General features: G+C 31.4%; 1 protein-coding gene across 18 annotated transcripts in view; it reads left to right on the forward strand.

Annotated features, from left to right (window-relative positions):
• Positions 1–24,457, forward strand: part of LOC127739383 (peripheral plasma membrane protein CASK-like) — a 229,056-nt gene that overhangs the window by 76,686 nt on the left and 127,913 nt on the right. For 14 of the 18 annotated variants that reach the window (XM_052251086.1, XM_052251085.1, XM_052251094.1 and 11 more), the window contains 5 exons: positions 1,534–1,611; positions 4,641–4,816; positions 10,850–10,906; positions 19,109–19,284; positions 23,746–23,865. In XM_052251086.1, coding sequence (XP_052107046.1) covers positions 1,534–1,611; positions 4,641–4,816; positions 10,850–10,906; positions 19,109–19,284; positions 23,746–23,865 — 607 coding nt within the window. The remainder of the gene's footprint in view (positions 1–1,533; positions 1,612–4,640; positions 4,817–10,849; positions 10,907–19,108; positions 19,285–23,745; positions 23,866–24,457) is intronic. The other 4 variants (XM_052251089.1, XM_052251102.1, XM_052251101.1 and 1 more) reach the window with 1 other exon arrangement.

Here is a 24,457-nt window from a genome sequence, read left to right on the forward strand (position 1 = left end):
GTTTCTTGTATACTATAAGCAATAGGTCAACTATGTTTGGTGTATGGAATAATTATAAGGTCAACATGTCTGTCTGGCTTGGTTTATCTGACCTTGACCTCATTTTCAAGGATCATTGATAATATTGGTAAAGCTTTATCTTTAGGAGTATCAACATAAAATCAAACATGGTTAGTAAAGTAGGCAAGACATTTCAGTGTGAGCTATCTTGTTTATTTAAGAAATGAGAAATGAGATAAATAATGTTTTATATTAGTTTAAGGAATAATTAGAATAATTGAGTTGACAGTGAAACTACTAATTAACATCTTTTGTAACCATAGCAATTGTTATTTAGTAATGAAATGAGAAAAGAGTTCAGAAGTTTATAAATTCTCTTGTATGAATGAAATGTTATGTATTTTTCTTGTATGTTTTACTATGGAAGTGATATCTTTAATGGTTGTAACTCTGCAGTTTCCCAATTTCCTGGTATGAGTTTAGCCAGTGTAATTAACTTTATTCAGGAGTTCTTGATATTTTTTTAGTACAGAATTTGTATGTAGATGAACATCCTATGTTGGTCAAATACAATTTTCTCTTGTTAACAGCCTACTGTGTAGGTAATTGTTACTGCTGATAGTAATGTCCTGGAGGTCATCAAAATATTAATAATCATTAACTACTGGGTACCACCAGCTAAAACCTAGAGAGATACTCAAAAATCTGACTAGAGGTTAGTGACTCTGTTATCTTTGTTGCATTATGGTAGACAGTGCACTGAGATTGCATTCCGGATTACTTTTTTCTTGTGTAGAGCAAATATTTAATAAAATATGCTAAAATTACATAGTTAAAAAGTTCCATTATGACTTATGTAGAGATGACTGGAAGAGTGTTAAGAAGTAGTAGATTTGTTTTAAAATAGAAAAGAAAAAAAGACTGTGTTCAGTATTATTTTCCTCAGACATCCATGTTTTTAAAGTGAACATTTTATCCTTTCCACTTCATCCAGATCCATGCATGCAGAATGGCTTGCAGGGCAAATTAGACCATGCAAGGTCTACATATCTGCAAGGCATGGTTCACCTAACCTTACATGGATCAGTGATCAAGATTAAGTTTTCTTTGTCAAGTTGGTATCTCAGATACTGTAAGCAATATATGTATGTGATGACTATAAGATGTACAAGGTTAGTCTGGTCATGATCATGGGTCATTGGTCAATGTTAAGTGTTTGGGGATAAAATTAACATAGATCAACTATATTTGGTTTATGATAGGGTTCTTATGACCTTGACCTCATTTACATGGATCATTGATAATGATAAGTTTATGTGATACTTGTAGTAAGCAACATAAATTCCATCATGTCAGCAAAGCAAGAGACATTTCAGTGTGTGCACTCTTGTTTTATTTTTTTAAATCAGTATCTCTAAGAACAACCTAATGGTTTATGATTGAGAATAAGAGGAGTTATGTGTTTTCTGAGACAGAAGCCAAATAACACAATCAATAAGCATGATATGTAATCATTTTTTTTGTCTATTTTAGTATGGATGGAGCTGACCTTTGTTTTGAGATAGTTAAAAGAGCATCACTTGGTTTTGTATACAGTGAAGCTGTTTCCAGGTAAAATTACATTTCCTGTCATAATGGTTAATTAAATGAAGAATCAATACTTAGGTCCAAGAGAGACAGTCACAATCATGGCAAGTAAAAAACAAAATACTGAAAAAAAGTAAAACAGCAGTCTTCTAAACACTATATAAAAGCTAAAGACTGAATTCCAACTCACCCGAAAACTGGGGGTGATCTAAGGTGCTCCAGAAGGGTAAGCACATCCTGCTCCAGATGTGGCATCTATCATGTTGCTCATGGTAAGTACAGAATTTTGCATTAAGTCTCATTTAGTAATGGCAAGAAATTCACAAGTCCAATAAAAACAGACAACATCATGGCCAAAAGTAAAAACTACTTAAAAACAAACAACAATAGAAAAAAATAACTCAGAAGATTGAGCAACATAATCCATTAGAAGTATTGTTAATTATAAAGCAAACTTTGTGAACATAGGATGAGGTAGGAAGGGATCAGTGGGTGTTATCATGACTTAAAGCTAACTATCTAATGAAGAAAATTGTTGCTCTCTAATAAACCTCCTCCTGCCATTACTAACATATTTTGATGTAGGTTTTAAAAGGATAAAAAAAGAGAATTCTAGTGTAGAAATTTCTTAAAGAGAACAAAGTTCACCTTATTGTAGTTTGAACCTTTTGAAAAATGTTTTTTTTACATTACAAAATGAGTGTAAAAAGCTTTTTATATTGCAATGAAACACACGAAAATCTTTTTTATACTACAATAAAGAAGAAAGAGATATTGACAACGATTTTAAAATATGGAAATGTGTCTCTCATCATACTATAGTAACTATACTCTGATTATTTAAATGTGACTTTACTAGAATGAGCATTATTATAGTATTGGAGTTATCTAAGATGCAGAAGCCTAAGATACCAATAAACTTAAGATTTAACCTTTTAGTTCATTGCATTTGTAACCAGTATTTATCATGATTGAAATCTTTTAGCTGCCACAAACAAACAAACACACTCTCAATTTGTTGGATTTTATGATACTATGTTGACAGAACCTTTTAGAGGAACTTGACTTGGCCTTTTAAGAATTTGAAAATTTTCCATTGATTTGATGTGAAGTTACAACAGAGAGAGAATAAGCATTAACAAGCATCAGGAGATGTCAGGTTACTAATGAGTTCATACAAACAAATACTGTCTCATAAATGGAAACAGAAAAGAACTCTCCAATTAACCTTTTAAGAAAAACAGTTGTTGATGGATACAGTTCTTATTAATGAACCTGTCCATGGACTTATGTGGTGGCGTGTCTGTTAAATAACTCCATTTGTGTATTTATTTTGCCACCTTACATGTAATATGGAATTTCAGATATTTAAGTAAAATCTTTCTCATGTCTCCTTTTATTCACGTCAAAGGACTTGTTATAGTGTATTCCATAAGATCATCAACCATCTGCATTATTGAATGATATCATAAACACAAATGATATGAAGGTCCATCATCTGACAGAGCATATATATATATTTTAATTGTTAATCTAGGAGATGATCTGAAATCTATTTGCTTTCATGTCAAAGAAGAAATTGATAACTTACTTTGAACTTATCCTAAAACAAAAGTTGTTACTTAACCTTATTGTGTTTTGGTATCTAGAAATGGTTTTAATATGAGGTCAAATATAGAAAGTAAAAAAAAACCTTTCTAGGATAGAAAAAAATCATTTATTTAACAAAATCTGTCTCTTGTAAATGAAAATGTCCCAATGTTAGAATATCCATATGAAAGACTTCAACAACAGTAGGGCTATAAGTTACACTAAAAACAAGACAAATGGCTTTGGAGTATCAGCTATTAAGGTTACATGAAACAATTATTGACTTATGATGTTCAATCATACAATAGATGATTTCTCAAGCATTGATAAAGCTTTAAAACCAACAAAACATCAAACTTCTATAATTGCTTCATATTTGTTTAGTCTCTTAGGTCAAATCAAAGGACAAAGTCACAGACAAAAACAAAATGAGGTTTTCTGCTTTTCTTGCTATAAAATTGGGTTGTCCTTATGACAGATTTCTGATTTTTTAAAATGTTTATATATTATAGGTCACAACTTCTACATGTACCCGGTACTGGTGTTTTTTCTTTTTTTATCTTTAAGTCACTTCGAGCAATTTAGTTCTTGTTCTTTGCATTTACAATTTTACTGACAGCTATTAATTGACAGCAGTTTCTTAATTTGAAACCATCAAACCATAGATTGATGATCCTAGTACCGGTAGTAACATGTATATTGCTGATATTATCGTTGAAATACAACTAATGATATCATCTATAATGTAAAAGTATCTTCATATGAAGATATTATTTTCTACATGATCAATTGTGAATTATGTGTCACTAAGTTCTTGAAATAATCCAATTGAAACTCATATTATATTACATTTTATCTTCTAATAGCAGTTTTATTTTATAAGAGCAGTGTAAGAATGTTAGAAACTGAAGTGATTATTACTTGGATGAGAATGCATTTATCATTTAATTCATTAATGACATAGCACAGAGGAGCTTGGAGGTGTAAGATATCCACTGGAATGGATGTAAGGAAAATATTTTGATGAAGTGAACTGAAATCAAACTGTTATGTTTAGAATTACATTTTGTAATACAAAATAAGTAAGATTACATATTTTTAAAATCATATTAAAAGAACATAGCCCTGCTATTACTATTTGTCCTCTCATAGGTATAAAAACTCATAGAAATAAACTTGCCCTAGCCTTCTAATGATGAATGCACATTTAAAAAAAAAACCAAGATAATTTTATTGATGTTATAAGAAAGTACATGTTACTGATAGATAATTTTAACCAATCCTTAAGGCTATCTGATTGTAAAAACATCTGTAAAGACAGAATTTCTCTCACTAACCAAAACACTTTGCTAAATCTGTGTATAACAGAGGAGAAAACTAACATGTAAAGAACATTGAGCCATTCTTACATAATAAACTCAATATTTTGTATATGCTGCATAAAGATTTTTTGTCTATTGTAGTCATTATCTGCGACAGATACTTGAAGCTATAAGATACTGCCATGCTAACAATATTATTCATCGTGACCTGAAGCCACATTGTGTGTTGTTGGCATCCAAAGAAAACTCAGCTCCAGTTAAACTCGGTGGTTTTGGTGTTGCTATACATCTACCTGAATCTGGAGAGCTATCAGGAGGTATATAAGAATGAAAAATTAGTAAAAGTTTGATCAATGTAATTGAATTCAGGTTTCTTCGTATTAAATTTGGTCGGAATCCACCTTATAATCATGGTTCCAGAAAATAGAATACATTATAGAATAAGAAAATACCAGGAAACCTGACCAACTTTGACAAAAATGTCAACTCCTGTCCCTAGTGGTGGTGTATTATATAATAGGTGAATTTAATGAAACTTAAATTTACAAATTAAAGTGAGAGTGAGAGGCTTTTTACATTAAAGACGTAACAATTCCACCTATTACAATTATGACGTGAAATTTTATGAAATGTCTCGTCTAATTAAACTTCTTTCATAACAGAACATTCAAAATTTCTCGTATAATAGAGTAAATGTCACCCTGAAAAAATACAAGGTCATTACCAATACTGTTGCCATGAACACACACTTTAGATAAAACTTTATTTTGTCACATTTATTTGTGCATAGAGAAGATAAGTAAATAATTTGTAATTAGAGAAAAATAAAGAAAGGGAATACTGAATTTTTAGAATATGGATTACATCTTGCATGGATCTTTCTTTTCCTGTTCACAATACTTTTAACATTAGCATGGTGTTCACTTTCACAAACTAACAATTGAAACATTTATCTGCAGGGATTTTAAGACCTTGAAACATACATTTAGAAACAGGAATTTGAAGTAGCAAGCAACAGATTTTTGTTTTCATATGTTTGTATTGACTTACAGTTTCTTGTTAATGTCCACATCTGTAACAGCATTATTTTTAATGTTAAAAAAGAGGAGGGATGGGTGGGGTATAGTGGACTTGTTTAAATCTATCATAAAAGATTCCAGGGACTTTTGGTGTGAATATTATACTTAGAATTCCACTGTTAAAAATTGCCAGTATATTTTTTGCAGTTCGTGTTTATCCCTCTGATCAAAGCCTACTTCAAATTGTTGTTGAAATATTGTTCAAAATGATGCCTCATTTTTCCTTCCCAGGGTTTGCTCTTTGATTTTGTTTGTAGTGGCCCATATTTTCTATAAAGCATATCCACATTGTACAGGAGACAAGGATTACACTTGTTAGAATGATATCTTTACATAACAGCAATCAGATGTCAATTATCAACTTCAAAGCTCAGATAATTGTTATGGACAGCTACCACGAAGCAAGTGGACAGAAGGATATAGGTATCCTGATGTCTGACCATCGGACATTGTAGGCCTTTCACACCAACAGTTCTCATCAGATTTTAATAAGAAATTATGTGATAGGTTTACATCATAAATATCTCATACTCATTCAAAACTCAGGGCTAAATATATATTTTTTGAGAGCAATATACCTTAGAATATCAATTATATGAAAAATCAACATTGTAAGCTCTTATGGGTCAGAATTTTTCATTGATCATTATTGTAATTTATATCAAATGTTTACATTATTATTTCTAATGAGTAAGAAAAATCAGGTTTTATTGAATATTTTACCCTTGAAATCTGCATAAAATGTAATATGTAGAGTCAACATTGTAAGTCTCACATCTTAAAGTGTTCATTGTAGTGAAATGACATTTAACTCAAAGGTTGACATCAGTAATATCTTGAATGAAATTGAAAATCAATGCTGATTGGATATTTTTGTTGAGTTATGCCCTTAAAAATGTTAAAAGTACACAAATGCATTTTTTTTTTAAATATAAATGATGTGGAAAATAAAAGTTTTAAGTGTTCTCAGACCTGCAGTTCTCAAGGGAGTTTTAATGAAAATTATGACATAAGTTTTCCTCACCAATATTTTTTACAAGTTTAATAATAGGAATTGATTGAATATTTTGTGTGGAGTTATGCCCATATGAAAGGAAAATAATAATGAAGAGCAGCACTGTAAGCCCACTTACACATACATTTCTCGTTTGTCAGTAATGAAGTTTTTGTCAAAGGTATACAACAGCAACATTCCAAATGAGTTCAAAAGTATTGTAGATTGATCAACTTTACTGCAGTGATAACCTTGGAATTATAGTGATAGGGGAAGTGGGAGAGTGGCGTCGGTTACTCTGTAGCAATCATGTTACTATTCTAACTGGGAACATACTGCTAAAATGGTATAATCTTCATTTCTTTCATCATATTGTGGATTGTATAGTATTTAAAGGCAAATACTGGAAAATATGTTGAATTTCTAATTGAATAATCACAACCTACTTGTTTTTAACAGAAGTGTGTGTATGGATGTCCTATTTTTATATTAATATGAAAATAGAATCTCTGCATTTGTTTGGATAATTTGTTTCAATGAAAATTTATCATTAACTGCCTTTTATGGCCCTTTAAAAAACTAGACAACATTTAAATGATTGATGAGAGGTTCATGAAAATTAAGAGATTGATATATTTTTAATGCCCCCCACCGTAGCATACTTCATACACTGGTCAAATGACATCTACAAAGTCATATATTTTGAACAATTTCCTGAATTTGATAGGTTTGATATAGTTTTAGAAATTGTCATTTGACCCTGACTTCATTGGTCAGTTTTAGAATTTGGATAAGGTTTATAACACTAAAATTTAGGCCAATAATGTAGAAAACTAGAATCTGTTATATAAACAGGAGGTGCCCATTATTATAGGTCATTGACTTTTGAAATAGTTGTTGTATATTAGTATTCATGCATTGCTTTTAGGGGAGTAATTTTAGTGGATCAACTCCTGCTTTTGGCTTCAGGGAGGTAAAACAAAATGATGTCTGAGTGAGTGAGTAGTGCATTGCATGATAGACAGTTTAATAAGGCCATTTAACCTTATAATGATGATTGAAGTCTTGAAACAGACATAAGTAAAATAAACCTCGATTTTCAACCAACATTAAGACACTGTATTTATCTTTTTCTCTAAGACAAAAGCTTGTATTATGTTGGTTTGTCTGGAATACAAATTAATTTGACTATCCAAGCAGGTAGCGTTATATCTGTTTTTACTGAGTGGCTATCGTAATTGAATCCCAGAGGTCTAAATAATGAAATCAGGATTGAAAATAAATAGGATGAAAAGATTATTTACCATTAAACACACAAAATCATTTCATTCATGTAACTTAAAAAACTTAGAACAAATTAATAGAAAAACAATAACAAGTTTTACATGGGAAATATTGGAATGAATATTAAAATATTCTCAACTGCAAAAGTGCAAATGGATGTTTGAAGGCTAAGAATTATAATAGTTGAGTAAAGTTAATATATTTATTTGCTAGTGTATAGCATAAGTTTTTTGGTTTTGTCTTCTTTGTTTATTTTTTGTTATCTTTTATGTTTGAATTTCAGTAAATTACTGATTTTGTACTTAGAGCCTTTCCTGTGAAATCACTTTTAGTTTTATCTATATAAAAATAAGGAGATGAGGGATGATTGCCAATGAGACAACTATCCACCAGAGTTTAAATGAAGTGGATATAAGCAATTATAGGTCACTGTACGGCCTTCAACAATGAGAAAAAAACTCCATACCATATAATCTGCTATAAAAGACCCTAACATGAAAAATGTAAAAGCATTACAAAAACAAGAAAACCAATGGCCTAATTTATATCAAAACAAATTACGAAAAACAGATATGACAGACATGAACCAGCGACAAACACTACACTACAGGCTCGTGAATTGGCATAGGCTTTTAAAGAATGTGGTGGGGTTAGACATGTTTGTGAGCGCTCAACCCTCCCCCTTACCTGGGACAGTGTTGTAACAGTACAACACAAGAACAAACTGTAAAAATCAATAGCAATTGGCTTAACTCAAAAGATCGTTACTAACTAACATTAGTTCATTTGAAATGAATTATGATATTTGGTTTTATAACTATCCAACAGAGTTCCAACGACGAAGATAAAAACAATTTTAGGTCACTGTAGGCCTTCAACAATTAGAAAAACCCATATGGTATAGCCAGCTATGAAAGGCCCTGACATGAAAATGTGAAACAATTCAAACAAGAAATATAACGGCCTTATTTATACAATACAATTAATGAAAAAAAAAACAGATAGACATTCTGTTTGTGCCAGTCCAAAGTCAGGAGCCTGTAATTCAGTGGTTGTCATTTGTTGCTGTATATCATATTTGTTTTTCGTTCCTTATTTTGTACATATATCAGTCTGTTATTTTTCTTGTTTGAATTGTTTTATATTTGTCATTTCGGGGTCATTTAGAGCTGACTATGCGGAATGGGTTTTCCTCATTGTTGAAGACCGTACGGTGACCTATAGCTGTTTTAAACTTCTATGTCATTTGGTCTCTGTTGGAGAGTTGTCTCATTGGTAATTATACCACATCTTCTTTTTTTTATATGAACCAATGATAACCACTGAATTAGAGGCTGGGCTCCTGACTTGGGATAGGCACATAAAGAGCGTGGCAGGGTTAGACATGTTTGTGAGAGCTCAACCCTCCCCTAACTGGGGACAGTGGTGAAACAGCACAGCATAAAAAAAAACCTGTAAAAATCAGTTGCAAATGACCTAACTCGATAAATGGGTACACAACACAATGAACATAAAAACAATAGAAAAAAAGCACCAATATAAGAGTACTAGCAGTTACTGAAAGCTAGTTCAAAACCAATTACAACTAATAAATAAATAAGGGTTACCCAGACTAAAGCATCAATCAGGTTTTCCCAGACTAAAGCATCAATCAGTTCACATCCAATGGATTTAGTTTAAGGAAGTCATAAACAGCCTGAGAAACACATAACCTTGTGCAATGTCAAAATTAGAGTGAAGAGTTTTGACAGGATGTTGGATCATGAGTACTCATAACTGTACATTTATAGCAATATATACTTAGTTATGTTTTAATTCATCAATGATATATATGATAACATTCATACCTATAATTTGACCTCCTAGACATATTGATACATATAATTTGACCTCTAGACATATTGATACATATAATTTGACCTCTAGACATATTGATACATATAATTTGACCTCCTAGACATATTAATACATATAATTTGACCTCTAGACATATTGATACGTATAATTTGACCTCTAGACATATTGATACATATAATTTGACCTCATAGACATATTGATACATATAATTTGACCTCTAGACATATTGATACATATAATTTGACCTAGACATATTAATACATATAATTTGACCTCTAGACATATTGATACGTATAATTTGACCTCTAGACATATTGATACGTATAATTTGACCTCCTAGACATATTAATACATATAATTTGACCTCTAGACATATTAATACGTATAATTTGACCTCATAGACAAACTGATACCATAGTTTGACCTCAAAGACATATTGATATAAATAATTTGACCTTATAGACATATTGATACATATAATTTGACCTCCTAGACATATTGATACATATAATTTGACCTCATAGACAAACTGATACCATAGTTTGACCTCAAAGACATATTGATATAAATAATTTGACCTTATAGACATATTGATACATATAATTTGACCTTATAGACATATTGATACGTATAATTTGACCTTATAGACATATTGATACGTATAATTTGACCTTTTCAACATATTGATATATTTAATTTGACCTTATAGACATATTGATACTATAATTTGACCTCATAGACAAACTGATACCATAGTTTGACCTCAAAGACATATTGATATAAATAATTTGACCTCCTAGACATAGTGATACATATAATTTGACCTTATAGACATATTAATACATATAATTTGACCAGGATTTTCTCAAGGTATTTAGAATAGAACAATTTATTTCAAAGCCCACAACAAAAGATAAATGGTGGGTGTCTTAGTTTTAGAATGTGCAGATTTAACAAAGTGAGCATGGGTTTTAACAGCTCAACAACTTCTTATTTCAAACACTGATTTAGAAATGCACACAATTTATATAAGCTGTTCAAATTTTGTTTTGTAGGTATGTTTTCACATTTTGTTGTGTTGTTTTTTTTTGCTTGTTATTTTGTTGATGTTGTAAAAGCATGTTATTGTGTTACAGAGGAGCCTATTCTTTATGGATTGGATCCTTGGGTTGATTTGAGAACTGATATTGTCGGTAAGACCTAACATTACTAACTGTATAGATAACTTTATATGGCATGGCTTTAATTTGGGTTAGCCAATTATGGATAATTTGAGCACTAAACTTTCTTCAATATTTTAAAGCAGATAAACAGATGTTAACTAAAAAGTTTTTTTTGGTTTTTTTGATGGGGGTTGGATTGGTGTGGGAAGGCAAAAAAATAACCTGCAGAAAAGGCTTTAAGAGTGATTTCAACATTAACTTGTGTCATAATTATTTTCCTCTTAACTACTATTATAAAAATTAATGAAGATATAAAAGCCAATTACAGTTATAGTCAACCGATTTTGAAACTGGTGAATTAATAGTTTGTTATTATAAAAAATTTTGTCTGGACAGATTCAGTTCTTTTTCTAGTATTTGTACATGCCAGTTCCCTTTGATTTAACAAATTTGCTTGTATTTTTAACCATTAGTTAATCACACAGTTTGTTACATACTAATGACTAGCACTATAGATATGTTTCGATTGACACAATTTGAGTAATAGTGACTTCCCTTTTTTTGCCTTTCTAGAGTCCTAAGTGTGCAAATTTGTTTATAAATCAGCCAAATTCAACTTGTTATACTGACCGCTTGACTTTAGAAAAGGGCTTTTATGAAAACTTTATATTTCTTAAAATCTGGCATAATTTATCATTACGCTCTAGTTAAAGGACCTCTTAAGTGTTTCAATCTGGTTAGTCAAAAAAGAAAATCAACCATTTGTCCCTTCAAAATGGCCGCCAAGGAAAATAACTCAAACTCAGATTACGTCATTTGAAACCTATCTGTTATACAAATTATACAAAATTTAATATGTGTGTTTATTAATACTCAGTACTGATTAAAATATTATTGTTGTTTTTGGTCCATTTTGCTAAATTACATAGTATGTTTTTTAGGGCATTGTTATGAATGACTATTATAGATAAAAATATTCTTTTGCTTCTATTATCTATCTTTCAGTTTGATTGAACCCCTTTTAGAAATATCAGGGTTGATGACCCTTATTTCCATCAAAATAGCTGCAAACATTAGCTGATGATGATTAATTGGTGTTTAACATTCAGTGGCAAATATTACATGCATATCAGAACAGGACTATGTAAATGTGTAATGAATTATGAACTCTGCTTTGTACAAGAGAGACAAGCTGAGCCAGATTAAGGTCCTAGTTCGCTAGGTAACAGTTCCCAGACATGTCATCCTACCAAGACACATTATTCTGACTCAGGGGCAACCAATAATTGCTCTTAATCCTAAATGCTGTGTGCTCAGTGGACAAGCAGTAAATACCAGTTTCCAAGTTTTGGTTTTCACTCAGCTTAGGATCAAACCCACAACCTCCTGCACTCACTGGGATCACACTACCATAAGACAATAGACCATATTAAAAAAATCCTTTACCCCCCTGGTAAATTATTGTCGCGGACATAGACCTTTTTTTTTTTATATACATTATTGCATTTACTGTCATTTATACTTTAATATTAAATAATAAATTGCTTTCTTTTGGAATAGATTGAGGGATTGTTACAAAAATTGAATTGCCATATTTTTATTTGTTTTTTTCATATGGTGTAAATCAATTTTCTCATGTAAGAACAACATCGAACTCTGTCAGAAATTTACATGATTTCAGTTATAATATAAGTACAATGTTTATGGATTGAAATTGAACAACTTAAACAAAAAGACATCTCTAAATATTCTGTATTGGTATGATATGGAAGATATTAGATTATCATATAAATGTCATACATTTCTCATATTCCATACTATGAATCAATGGGAATGAGATTACAAACATGACACCTAATAACTTGTACAGTGCAAATAGTATGAAAAGGAAATGGACAAATTTTATCCTCCCAACTCTGATAAACTTTTGTAGTATACCCTTAGGATTTTTTTTAAGAAATTCTGAAAATTTAGCCATAAAATCAGAAATAGAAAGCAAACCAGTAGAAAAATATATTGCCGTACAAGCTTTGAAATTTATTGCTAGATTGATATCTGAAAATACAAAACCTTTATTTAAGAAATGACTGTAATATTTTATCTGTCTATGAAGAAATGACTGTAATATTTTATCTGTCTATGAAGAAATAACATCAAAAATGTAGTGCACACTGAATAACCCACATAGCGGTTTATTTAAAAGTGGGCATCACATTTTTGAGGTTTTTTTTAATTGACAGAAAAATGTTACAGTCATTCCTTATAATTTAATTCTAAATTCCATTTTTAAGGAGTAAATCATGAAAAAACATTGATGACGTCAAGGTCACATGACAAAATTATGTCTATGAGCTGATAGTCAAAAACTTCCAGCCAATCAGAAGACGTGTTACATCCAAAATTAAATTATTAAAAGATGCCTCCACATTAATATGTAAAAATTACTCAGAAGGCATTTATTCTTAGTCTACTTATTTAAAGAATCTGTCTTTTCTAATAAAATATATTTTATCCTTTGATAGTGTTAAATCATTAAAAATACTAAAACCTTTACTAATACCAATAATAAAATGATGTTATAAGGGATTCATTAAAATAACTTGATACAAATGTATAAAAACAGATCAATCTTAAATTGATCATTGTCTTAAATAACCAAATTTTATGGTTCATAGATTGCTCACAAAATTAAGAATCAGTGATCATTTACTATTTGTTATTTGCAAATATAGAAAATTGCCAAGAGAAGAAAATTTGCAATAGATGTAAAAATGAAATTGATTATGAATATCACTTTTTTCTGTTTTGTGATTTAACTAAGAATAGATGTGAACAATTATTTAAATATTTTAATATTGTAGAAAATAATTTGATAACTTAAAGTCAATTTATCCCTCAAATTTAACAAAAGCGTTGAATTTGTTTTATATATTTGGATGGCTAAGTTTTACAATGATCTTGGCGCGTTAATGTCATGACTTCATACGAATGAAAACTCTCAAGCTGAAGATTATTCCGTTACTTGTACGCTTCAAATTTGGATATATCTCATTAAAATGAAGTTTTAGAGGTAGGTGTTTTTTCATTTTAGATTATATTGCATTAAGCTAACATTTTAGAAAGTCAATATGGCGGCTAACTCCTTAGTTAAGACATGTCAATGGGGCATTTGATGATAAATAGAAGCCAAAGAACAAAACTTTATTAATTAAAAATTTCGAATGTTTGGCTTAGGAATTATATGGATTTAAGACTTTTTTTCTGGAGGTTATTAAAGTGTGTACTAGATCGCTAACTCACAAACTTTACATAAAAGTCGGAACTTATTCAGTTTGTGAATTAATCGCCCCAGTTTACATACCAATAACCTCTAGAAAAAATGTGTTTATTTTATATCTATATATTATTATAGATAAAGAGAAATTTTAAACAGCAAAAATGTTGTGCAAAGTAAGACCAAATTTGTCAATTGATCCCTTATAGGAGTTATTGCCCTTGAAAAACTATTTTTATTAAATTTTTAAGTTTTTGTCATAAACTATAAAAGGTAGACAGAAACTTAGAATGGCAAAAATGTATAGCTTAATAATACCTACAAATAAGTCAACATTACCGAAACAGTTAAGCCCTTATAGGAGTTATTATCCATGAAAGACAATTTGTATGCCCCCGCTGTATTGTAGGGGGCATTAAATTTTACCCTTGTCCATCTGTACGTTTGTCCGTCCGTCGTTACGTCCTGAAATTGGTTTCTGTTCTCTAACTTTAGTTTGCCTCAACCAAATGTTATGAAACTTTTAAACAATGCTCATTACCACAAAACACAGATCAAGTTTGCATTTTGGTGGCGTCACTTGTACCGTTCTAGAGTTATGTCCCTTTACAAATGGAAAAATTGCTGAATTTATCATTTCCGTTCTCTAACTTTAGTTTGCCTCAACCAAATGTTAAGAAACTTATAAACAATGCTCATTACCACAAAACACAGATCAAGTTTGAATTTGGGTTGTGTCACTTTTACCTTTCTGGAGTTATGTCCCTTTACAAATGGAAAAATTGCTGAATTTTTCATTTCTGTTCTCTAACCTTAGTTTGCCTCAACCAAATGTTATGAATCTCATACACAATTCTTATTACCACAAAACACAGATCAAGTTTGAATTTTGGTGGCGTCACTTGTACCGTTCTAGAGTTATGCCCCTTTACAAATGGAAAAATTGCTGAATTTTTCTTTTCCGTTCTCTAACTTAAGTTTGCCTCAACCATATGTTATGAAACTTTTACACAATGCTTATTACCACAAAACTATGAAACTTTTACACAATGCTTATTACCACAAAACTCAGATCAAATACGAATTTGGGTAGCGTCACTTTTACCGTTGTTTAGTTGTGTCCCTTTATAACGTTATATGCAAGCGGGGGCATCATCTGTGTCTCATGGACACATTTCCCATTTATTTTTTCATTTTTTCTTTATTTTTGAAGAAACTGTGATAGACAGATAGAGAAAATGTTCAGAAAAATAAGACCTACAAATAAGTCCACTTATCCAAAATTATCAATAGATCCCTTGTAGGAGTTATTGCCCTTGAAAGATGATTTTTACCAATTTTCGTGGGTTTTTTTAACTGAAACTCGGATAAATAGATAAAATCTTTAAGAAGCAAAAAGGTTCAGAAATTGTGTAATGTTTGTCATATGTTTTCTGTATGACAGTCCATGTTTTTATATCCATACCAGATATTGGTCCAAAAATTGCAGTGATGTTTTTTCCACCTTTTTGTTGCAGAAACTTTGTGATTTTGTAGATTCAATTTTACCAAAAAAGAGGCGAAAGGCACCCAATTTTTATACCCTAGGTGCATTATGTTTTTCGGTCTGTGCGTCTGTTCATCTGTCTGTCCTGCTTCAGGATAAAGTTTTTGGTCAAGGTAGTTTTTGATGAAGTTGAAGTCCAATCAACTTGAAACTTAGTACACATGTTCCCTATGATATGATCTTTCAAATTTTAATGCCAAATTAGAGTTTTGACTCTGAACATAGAAAGTGATAGTGCGAGTCGGGCATCTGTGTACTATGGTCACATTCTTGTTATTTGATCATTTGATAGATTAATGTCAATAGTTTCAGAAAATGTATCACTCAAGGGGATTGAAATTCTACTTTGAACCAAATTTTGGGTGAACATGGGACACTTTCATGCCCCTTTTAGCAATATTTTATGGTAAATAAATGCCGAATGTTGCCATGGTTACACAAAATAGAAACTATATTTCACCATTTTAACTGTTGAAAAATACATCTATCTGGAAGATACTGATTACATACATATGCACATATATGGCACAAACAGTAAGCTTAATGTATTAGAAAGCCTGGAATAGAAGATTATTAAACATTTTGTGGGTCAATTTCAATTTTAAACTGTGGATTGCTACCTTAGGACATTGTTAAACAATCTTTACATGTTTGATTGTTGCCTTTAAAAATATTACCCAGAGCATTACTTCCTGAAAAGTAATTAATATATACCTCTTTGGTTTGAAATAATCATCTGACCAGACTCACGAGATATTTTATCGTAGAATGATAATTTGTTGTTCCTTTTTTATTGTTCATACCTTATTTGTACGTTAAAAATGGATTTCAAGTTTGTTCTTTCCTTCTAATAGATAAACTTGACGAGAGTTGACTTGTTCTTTCCTTCTAATAGATAAACTTGACGAGAGTTGACTAACGTTCAAGTCTACTTAGCCCTCTATAAATTCTTATATTAGTAATAAAGACAATCAGTTCTCAGACAATTGCTTTGTTCAAGAGTGCATTACTAATAAATGCCTTAAAGCATTGAAGATTTGATTTGGACTTACAGACAGCTCAAGTAGAATATTTCTATAAAATTCGACATCTGTAAAAGAAGGTAAAATCTTTTTTTATTGCAGACTTTGTTGATGGAAAGAAAATGAGAGTACTTTTGAGTAGCACTGTGAAGTAGTCGCCAAATTTCTACAAGAATGAACAATTCTATCATGTTTTCAATATCCGGCATCCATCACGAATTGGAGTATCCAATTTTCTCACGATTACCCAATAAAACGTGTAATAACCGTCAGTCTTAGCAGCATGAAGTGTTCATTACATAGTCGAACTGAAATGAACGATATATTTGATGATTTTTCTGAAAATCTAATTTCTAAGAGGATTTAATTGGAAAATAACAATATTTAGGTACTGCCACCAGTTACAAAATACAATTATTGTAATTAATTGATATTACAACTGCTGACAGTTAGGATGATTTGAGAAAGATTTGTGTATGATATCATTCAGGCAGTAAACTTATCTCATAACGAATTATGGAAGTTTCAGCTAGGGAAATTTATTAATTAGATTTTGTATGAAAAATTTATAATATGTAAATATGAATAAAGAGTTTAAGGTGTTGATAGCTCTAATAGATATGAATTATTAATATTCACGACCTAAAACCTAACAGATATAAAAGTACAAGCTCGTAAGATCTTGTCTAATGGTCTTGGAACACAGTTAGAGTTCTTCGATTCACCTCATCTATGAATATAGTCCCTAGTGTTTATGTCTTTATTTCTTTATGTTTTATGTGTAAAATAGAAAGTAGGGGAATGAAAAAATTGGGTCTTGAGTTTTTAGGTAAATTAGTGATTTGGTCCTGTTGAAAAAGGTAAAAAATTAGAGTAATTTTGAAGCTGTCAAACTGAATTATCGACCTTCTTAACATAAAAGTGTCCATTTTTAAGGGTTGAGCTAGACTTTTCTACAATTTTGAAATAATTTGTCCCAAAAGTAGTAAACTACACAGTAAAAAAATTTTTGAGAAAGAGCAGGTGCGATTTTTTTAATTTGTATTTATAGTCTAAAAGACTAGAAGACACTACGAAATAACTGTGTTCTAGGGTCTTATATTGTGATTACCAATCATTCTTTTAGTCATCAATGGTCTATCCTAGTATGATTTATTCCAGTAAATTGATCTTTATTGAATTGAATGACCAGTAAAGACTCTTTAAATACCAAATGGGTAATGAAATATTTCCTGGACAGATACCACATGACCCAAATTAAAGAAGACAGATAACTATGTATAAGCTGTTCCTGCTACACTGGTGGTGCTCCGCTGATTGTGCTCTACTGGTGGTGCTCCACTGGTGCTGCTACACTGGTGGTGCTCCACTGATGGTGCTCTACTGGTGCTGCAAAATTAAACCCCTTGTTTCCAATTTATCAAGTATGACAAGTTTTAGTGGAGTTGGATAAACTTTGACTTAGTCTATGTCTTATCATAGAGTTGGTGTATACCTTGTAAGCTCAAATTCTATAAAATGATTTGATATATTTTAATAAAAACTTGCTCTGTTGTAGTATGCCATTTAACGATGTTCATAAATGTTGTTTTTTGAGATTTGACAAAATTGTAGAAGGGACATTCATTTAGCTATTATTAATACAGAAAACAGCTGTTTTCCTTGTCCTCTGACATCCTTACTGCTGGTTACAGATTCTTCTGTTCAATGAAATATAAACTTCAAATGTCTTTGAACTTCCAAACACTCCTGTTCAAGTTCCTATACATGATACCTATATACTTATCAATATGAATCTAAAGATTTCATAACATTTTTGTCTCTTGAACATCAACCCCATATGTTTTATATTTCAGTATTGTATTTAGAAAACATTCATTAAATATTAGCTATTACGCTGTGAAATAAGAGTAGAAATGTAAATGTACAAAAGTAAAAGAAATACATTGGGCAAGTTTTTAAAGCAGGAAAAATAGTAATTGCTGTTTGCTTTATATCGATTTGGAAAGATTTCATGCATATACAGGGCAAGAACAAATGAAGTGAATCAGTAAAGTATGTTTTCAAAACTGTGTTACAATAAAAGGAATGACTAATGGCTGCCATTAGAACACAAGTATAATGAGTAGGGGCACCTGCCTGAAATAGGGAACATAAAGATTTCTTTGATGAGGTCATGAAAAAAGTTTTAACACCAAAGAAAGAAACCAGATGTATAATAAACAGTTTATGAGATAAGTGATTGATAAATCATGCTTATTGTTTTCCAGTTTAGATAGTGGATCAAATTTGAGGACAATTTATAATCCTCCAGTAGTTAGTTTATATCCATGTAATATGTTATTTTTGAACAGTAGTGAACTAGATATGAAATATTATTTATTTTGCAGGTAGAATAGGCACACCACAGTTCATGGCACCAGAGATTGTGAACCGACAGCCCTATGGGAAACCAGTAGATATGTGGGGGTGTGGCATCATGATGTTCATATTGCTGGGTGGCTATCCACCATATGTAGGAACCAAAGACAATCTTTTTCATCAAATTGTACAGGGAAAATATCATGTAAGTTCAATCTCAGGGTCTTGAATAGACCATTCCACAACTTTTAGATTCTTCCAGAGTTTTTATACGACCGCAAAAAAAATTTTGTGGTCGTATATTGGTATGGCGTCGTCGTCGTCGTCGTCCGAAGACACATTGGTTTTCGCACTCTAACTTTAGTTTAAGTGAATGGATCTCTATGAAATTTTACCACAAGGTTCAATACCACAAAAGGAAGGTTGGGATTGATTTTGGGGGTATTGGTACCAACAGTAAAGGAATTAGGGGCCAAAAAGGGGCCAAAAATAAGCATTTTTGTAACTTCCAGACATAACTTGTGTGTTAGTGTATGGATCTCTCTGACATTGTACCACAAGGTTCCAAATCACAAAGGGAATGCTGGGATTGATTTTGGGGGTAATTGCCTTAAAATTTTAGGAATTAGGGGCCAAAAAAGGGGCAAAAAACAAGCATTTTTCTAGTTTCATGACAATAACTTGTGTGTAAGTGTATGGATCTTTCTGAAATTGTACTACAAGGTTCCATATCACAAAGGGAAGGCTGGAATTGAGTTTGGGGGTAATTGTCGAAACGTTTAGGAATCGGGGGCCAAAAAGGGGCCAAAAATAAGCATTTTTCTAGTTTCCAGACAATAACTTGTGTTCAAGTGTATGGATCTCTCTGAAATTGTACTGCAAGGTACCATACCACAAAGGGAAGGCTGGGATTGATGATGGGGGTAATTGCCTCAATATTTTAGGAATTAGGGGCCAAAAAGGGGCAAAAAACAAGCATTTTTCTAGTTTCAGGACAATAACTTGTGTGTAAGTGTATGGATCTTTCTGAAATTGTACTACAAGGTTCCATATCACAAAGGGAAAGCTGGGTTTGAGTTTGGGGGTGATGAATCATAAGGGGGTTCAAAAAATTTGGGGGGGGATTTTTTTTTTTTTCCTTTTTTATCTTTTTTTCCTTTTTTTTTTCCTTTTAAAATTTTCCATTTTAAGTTGGTTATTTCTGATTTATATTTAAAAGCAAATAATAATGATATGGTAGGAGATACACACCAAACAGGATGTGTAAATTATTATATAATAAGTATTGTGCAATAGCAAGAAATTTTCAATTGCACAGTATTGCGCAATAGCAAGAAATATCCAATAGCACAATGTTGCGCAATAGCAAGAAATTGTCAATTGTACAGTATTGCGCAATAGCAAGAAATATTTAATTGCACAGTATTGTGCAAAAGAAGATACTTCGTATAAATTGCTTATTTCTTGACCAATTTCAATGGGGTTTTATTCTTGAATTCTTGGGTTTTTTTAATATGCTGAATCATACCGTGTATTAAGTTTTTGGATTTTGGGCCCCGTTTTTAAATTGGTCCACATTGAGGTCCAAAGGTCCAAAATTAAACTTTGTTTGATTTCATCAAAAATTGAATTATTGGGGTTCTTTGATATGCCGAATCTAACCGTGTATTTAGATTCTTAATTTTTGGTTCCGTTTTCAAATTGGTCTACATTAAGGTCCAAAGGGTCCAAAATTAAACTTAGTTTGATTTTAACAAAAATTGAATTCTTGGGGTTCTTTGATATGCTGAATCTAAACATGTATTTAGATTTTTGATTATGGGCCCAGTTTTCAAGTTGGTCCAAATCGGGGTCCAAAATTAAACTTTGTTTGATTTCAACAAAAATTGAATATATGGGGTTCTTTGATATGCTGAATCTAACCATGTATTTAGATTTTTGATTTTTGGGCCCCGTTATCAACTTTGTCCACATTGAGGTCAAAAGGGTCCAAAATTAAACTTTGTTTGATTTCAACAAAAATTGAATTCTTGGGGTTCTTTGATATGCTGAATCTAACCATGTATTTAGATTTTGGATATTGGACCATAATAGGTGAATGTCCAATTTAAAATTTTTAAGTTCTTAGACCACATTCATTCTGTGTAGAAACCTATGCTGTGTCAAATATTTAATCACAATCCAAATGCAAAGCTGTATCAAGCTTGAATGTTGTGTCCATACTTGCCCCAACTGTTCAGGGTTCGACCTCTGCGGTCGTATCAAGCTGCGCCCTGCGGAGCATTTTATTCAATGTAGAAAACTGATCTGAAGGATTGTCATATTGAACAAATTTTAAAATGAAAAAATAAAAATAACAAGAAAACTTTTGAAGTATATATTTTTCACATGTTTGTATTAAGGAAGAATAAAGACAGAACTTTTAAATATCAATTTTTTTTAATTTGATTTTTTTTAAAGAAATTTGAAAACAAATTTCATTCAGAAAGTCTGCACCCAGTCAGGCTATTATGACAGTCAATTGCCACTTGAAAACTAGCCAATATTTATATGGACATTGATTATTTGGAATATATCCTGAAGCTCAGTACATGTATTCCCTACTCCTTCAAATCTCAACAATTGGCATACATTCCGTTGGTTTCTAAAATTCCAAGTTACCACCACAAATTCAAAAACAAACCAAATCAATCATTACAAGAAAGGTCAGAAATTATGATTTGAGTCAAATTTTTCAATATTTTTTGCATATTTACATGCATCAAACACATTTGTTTTCCTTTCTACAGAATATGCAATCCCTTTATCGTCAACGTATAAAAGTTACTTGTATAATTTTGGTCTCGCCTGTGATGAAAGATGCTTCATACCTTTTATGCAGATACCTTATGTTATGAAGTTTCCATCTGTCATATGTCCATTGTTCTTGACCTCATTTTCATGGTTCAACGACTACTTGAATAAAAAATTGTATTTTTTTTGTCATGTGAATTTCTCACTGATTATGAGTAATAGGATAAGTATATTTGGTATTTTAGTTCTTTATAATGTCTACATGTCTATCAGACAGAGTTCATCGGACCTCGACCTCATTTCATAGATCAGTGATCAAGGTTAAAGTTACATGATTAGGTCCGTTTCTCAGCTACTATAAGCAGTAGGTTAACTATATGTGGTGTAAACTGTATGGAATGATTGTAAGGGGTACATGTCTGTCTGGCAGGTATAATCTGACAATTTCATGGTTCTTCCATCAATGTTAAGTTTTTGTGTTTTGAACTGTTATTCAATTACTTTAAGCAAAAGGTCAACTATATTTGGTATATTGAATAATAATTGTAATGTGTACATGTCTGTCTGACAGGATTATCTAAACTTGACCTCATTGCCATAGATATTTAAAAATATTAAGTTCATGTGATACTTGTAGTAAAACTTTTATCTTTAAGACTTTTTACATAAAATCAATGGTCAGTAAAGCAGGCAAGACATTTCAGTGTATGCATTCTTGTTCAATATTACATATGGTGTAGCATTCTCTTGTTTCATTGGATATTAGGATCACATGTTTTAAAGGTTATTTTATGTATCCGAAGCCTTGTTTCTATTTTTATGTATATTGACGCTATGTTTCTATTTATATGTATATTGACGGTCAATATAAAAAATCTTGCTAAATTTAGATTCATGACGTCATGACTTCACACATAACATACATGGAGGAAGCGCTGGAGCAGACGATTCAAAAAGAAAATGTTTATCAGAAGGAGATATCAAGAATTTTATGTTAAATGCAGACGCTAAGAATACAAGAAAGCTAACGCAACAAGCTATGAAGTTGTTCAAAGAATATTGATATTTTCAATAACATGTTAAAATTCTTGCAAAATACAATTTAAAAATACACAGAAAGAACATTGAACGCCATTTTCCTCATATATTATTTACATATGTAATATATTAATTAAGGACTTTCACTCAGTCAATACGTTATATATGGACCTGTTAGATTATATTGACACTCGGACTTCGTCCTCAGTCAATATAATCTGAACAGGTCCATATATAACGTATTGACCTCATCAAAAGTCCATAATTGATAAATATTCATACCAGTTCCACATGCTCTATTCACTTGCTAAATATCATAATAATTTGTGAGCTTGCCCATTTGTGTACCTGTTACCTAACTTATAAATTGTAAAACAGTCAAGAAGGTATATTGTGTTTAACCCATCAACCAATCCATTTTACCATCTTTTGTATTAGCTTACATAACATTACCTTAGCTGTATTTGGCAAAACTATTAGGAATTTTGGGTCCTCAATGCTCTTCAACTTCGTACTTTATTTGGACTTTTAAACTTATTTTGATTAGAGCGTCACTGATGAGTCTTTTGTAGACAAAACACGCATTTGGCATGCAAAATTTCTATTCTGGTACCTATGATGACTTTATTGTCCATCTATATCTGCTCACTTTGTGATTCTCGCTGGATACTGTTAAATTGAAAGGAGCTTTACTCATCAAAGTAAACAAGTTAAGTCATCAGAAAAAGTAGAAACAATTTAGGAAGGAAGACTCTTTCTTTATGAATGTTTGGGCTTTCGGTATGATACCTTGCTCACTTAATGATCTTTTATTTCTTTATGCCTTATATTTCAGCTAAGAAAACATTGGATGACAATATCCACTCCCGCTAAAGATTTGCTCAGTAAATTGTTGGATGTAAATCCTAACGACAGAATTACAATAGAGGAAGCTTTACAGCATCCTTGGATAAAGGTAGTAAATAATGTAGAGGTTATATAATGTACACAACACTTCGAGGAGGGGAGGTCATATACAGAATAAATACCCTGATGTATTAGAATTACACCTTGATGCTTCCCTTATAAGATGCACTTTTCAGCTCACCTGGCCCAAAGGGCCAAATGAGCTGTTCTCATCACTTGGCGTCCATTAACATTTACGAAAATCTTCTACTCTGAAACTACTGGACCAAATTTAACCAACCTTGGCCACATATATGGGGTATCTAGTTTAAAAAATGTGTCCAATGACACCACCTGCCAACCAAGATGGCCAACACGGCTGAAAAAAAGAAAATAGGGGTAAAATGCAAGTTTTGTCTGTTATTTTGAAAACCATTATAAATTGAGAAAATCTGACAGAACATAAGTGCTCAGAATGTTGAGCTCAACCAATTGTTCATTGAAGTCAAAACTGTCAGGCGACTTCTTTTAGGAGTTATAGCCCTTAAATTACAAATTTTACCATTTTTTTCATTTTTGCCTATTATCTGGAAAACAATAATAGATAGAAAGAAACTTCTAGAAAAACTGAATATTAATAATAATAATCTACATTAAAAAAT

This window comes from Mytilus californianus, unplaced genomic scaffold, assembly GCF_021869535.1.
Source record: "Mytilus californianus isolate M0D057914Y unplaced genomic scaffold, xbMytCali1.0.p SCAF_4, whole genome shotgun sequence".
Classification (NCBI taxonomy): Eukaryota; Metazoa; Mollusca; class Bivalvia; order Mytilida; family Mytilidae; genus Mytilus; species Mytilus californianus.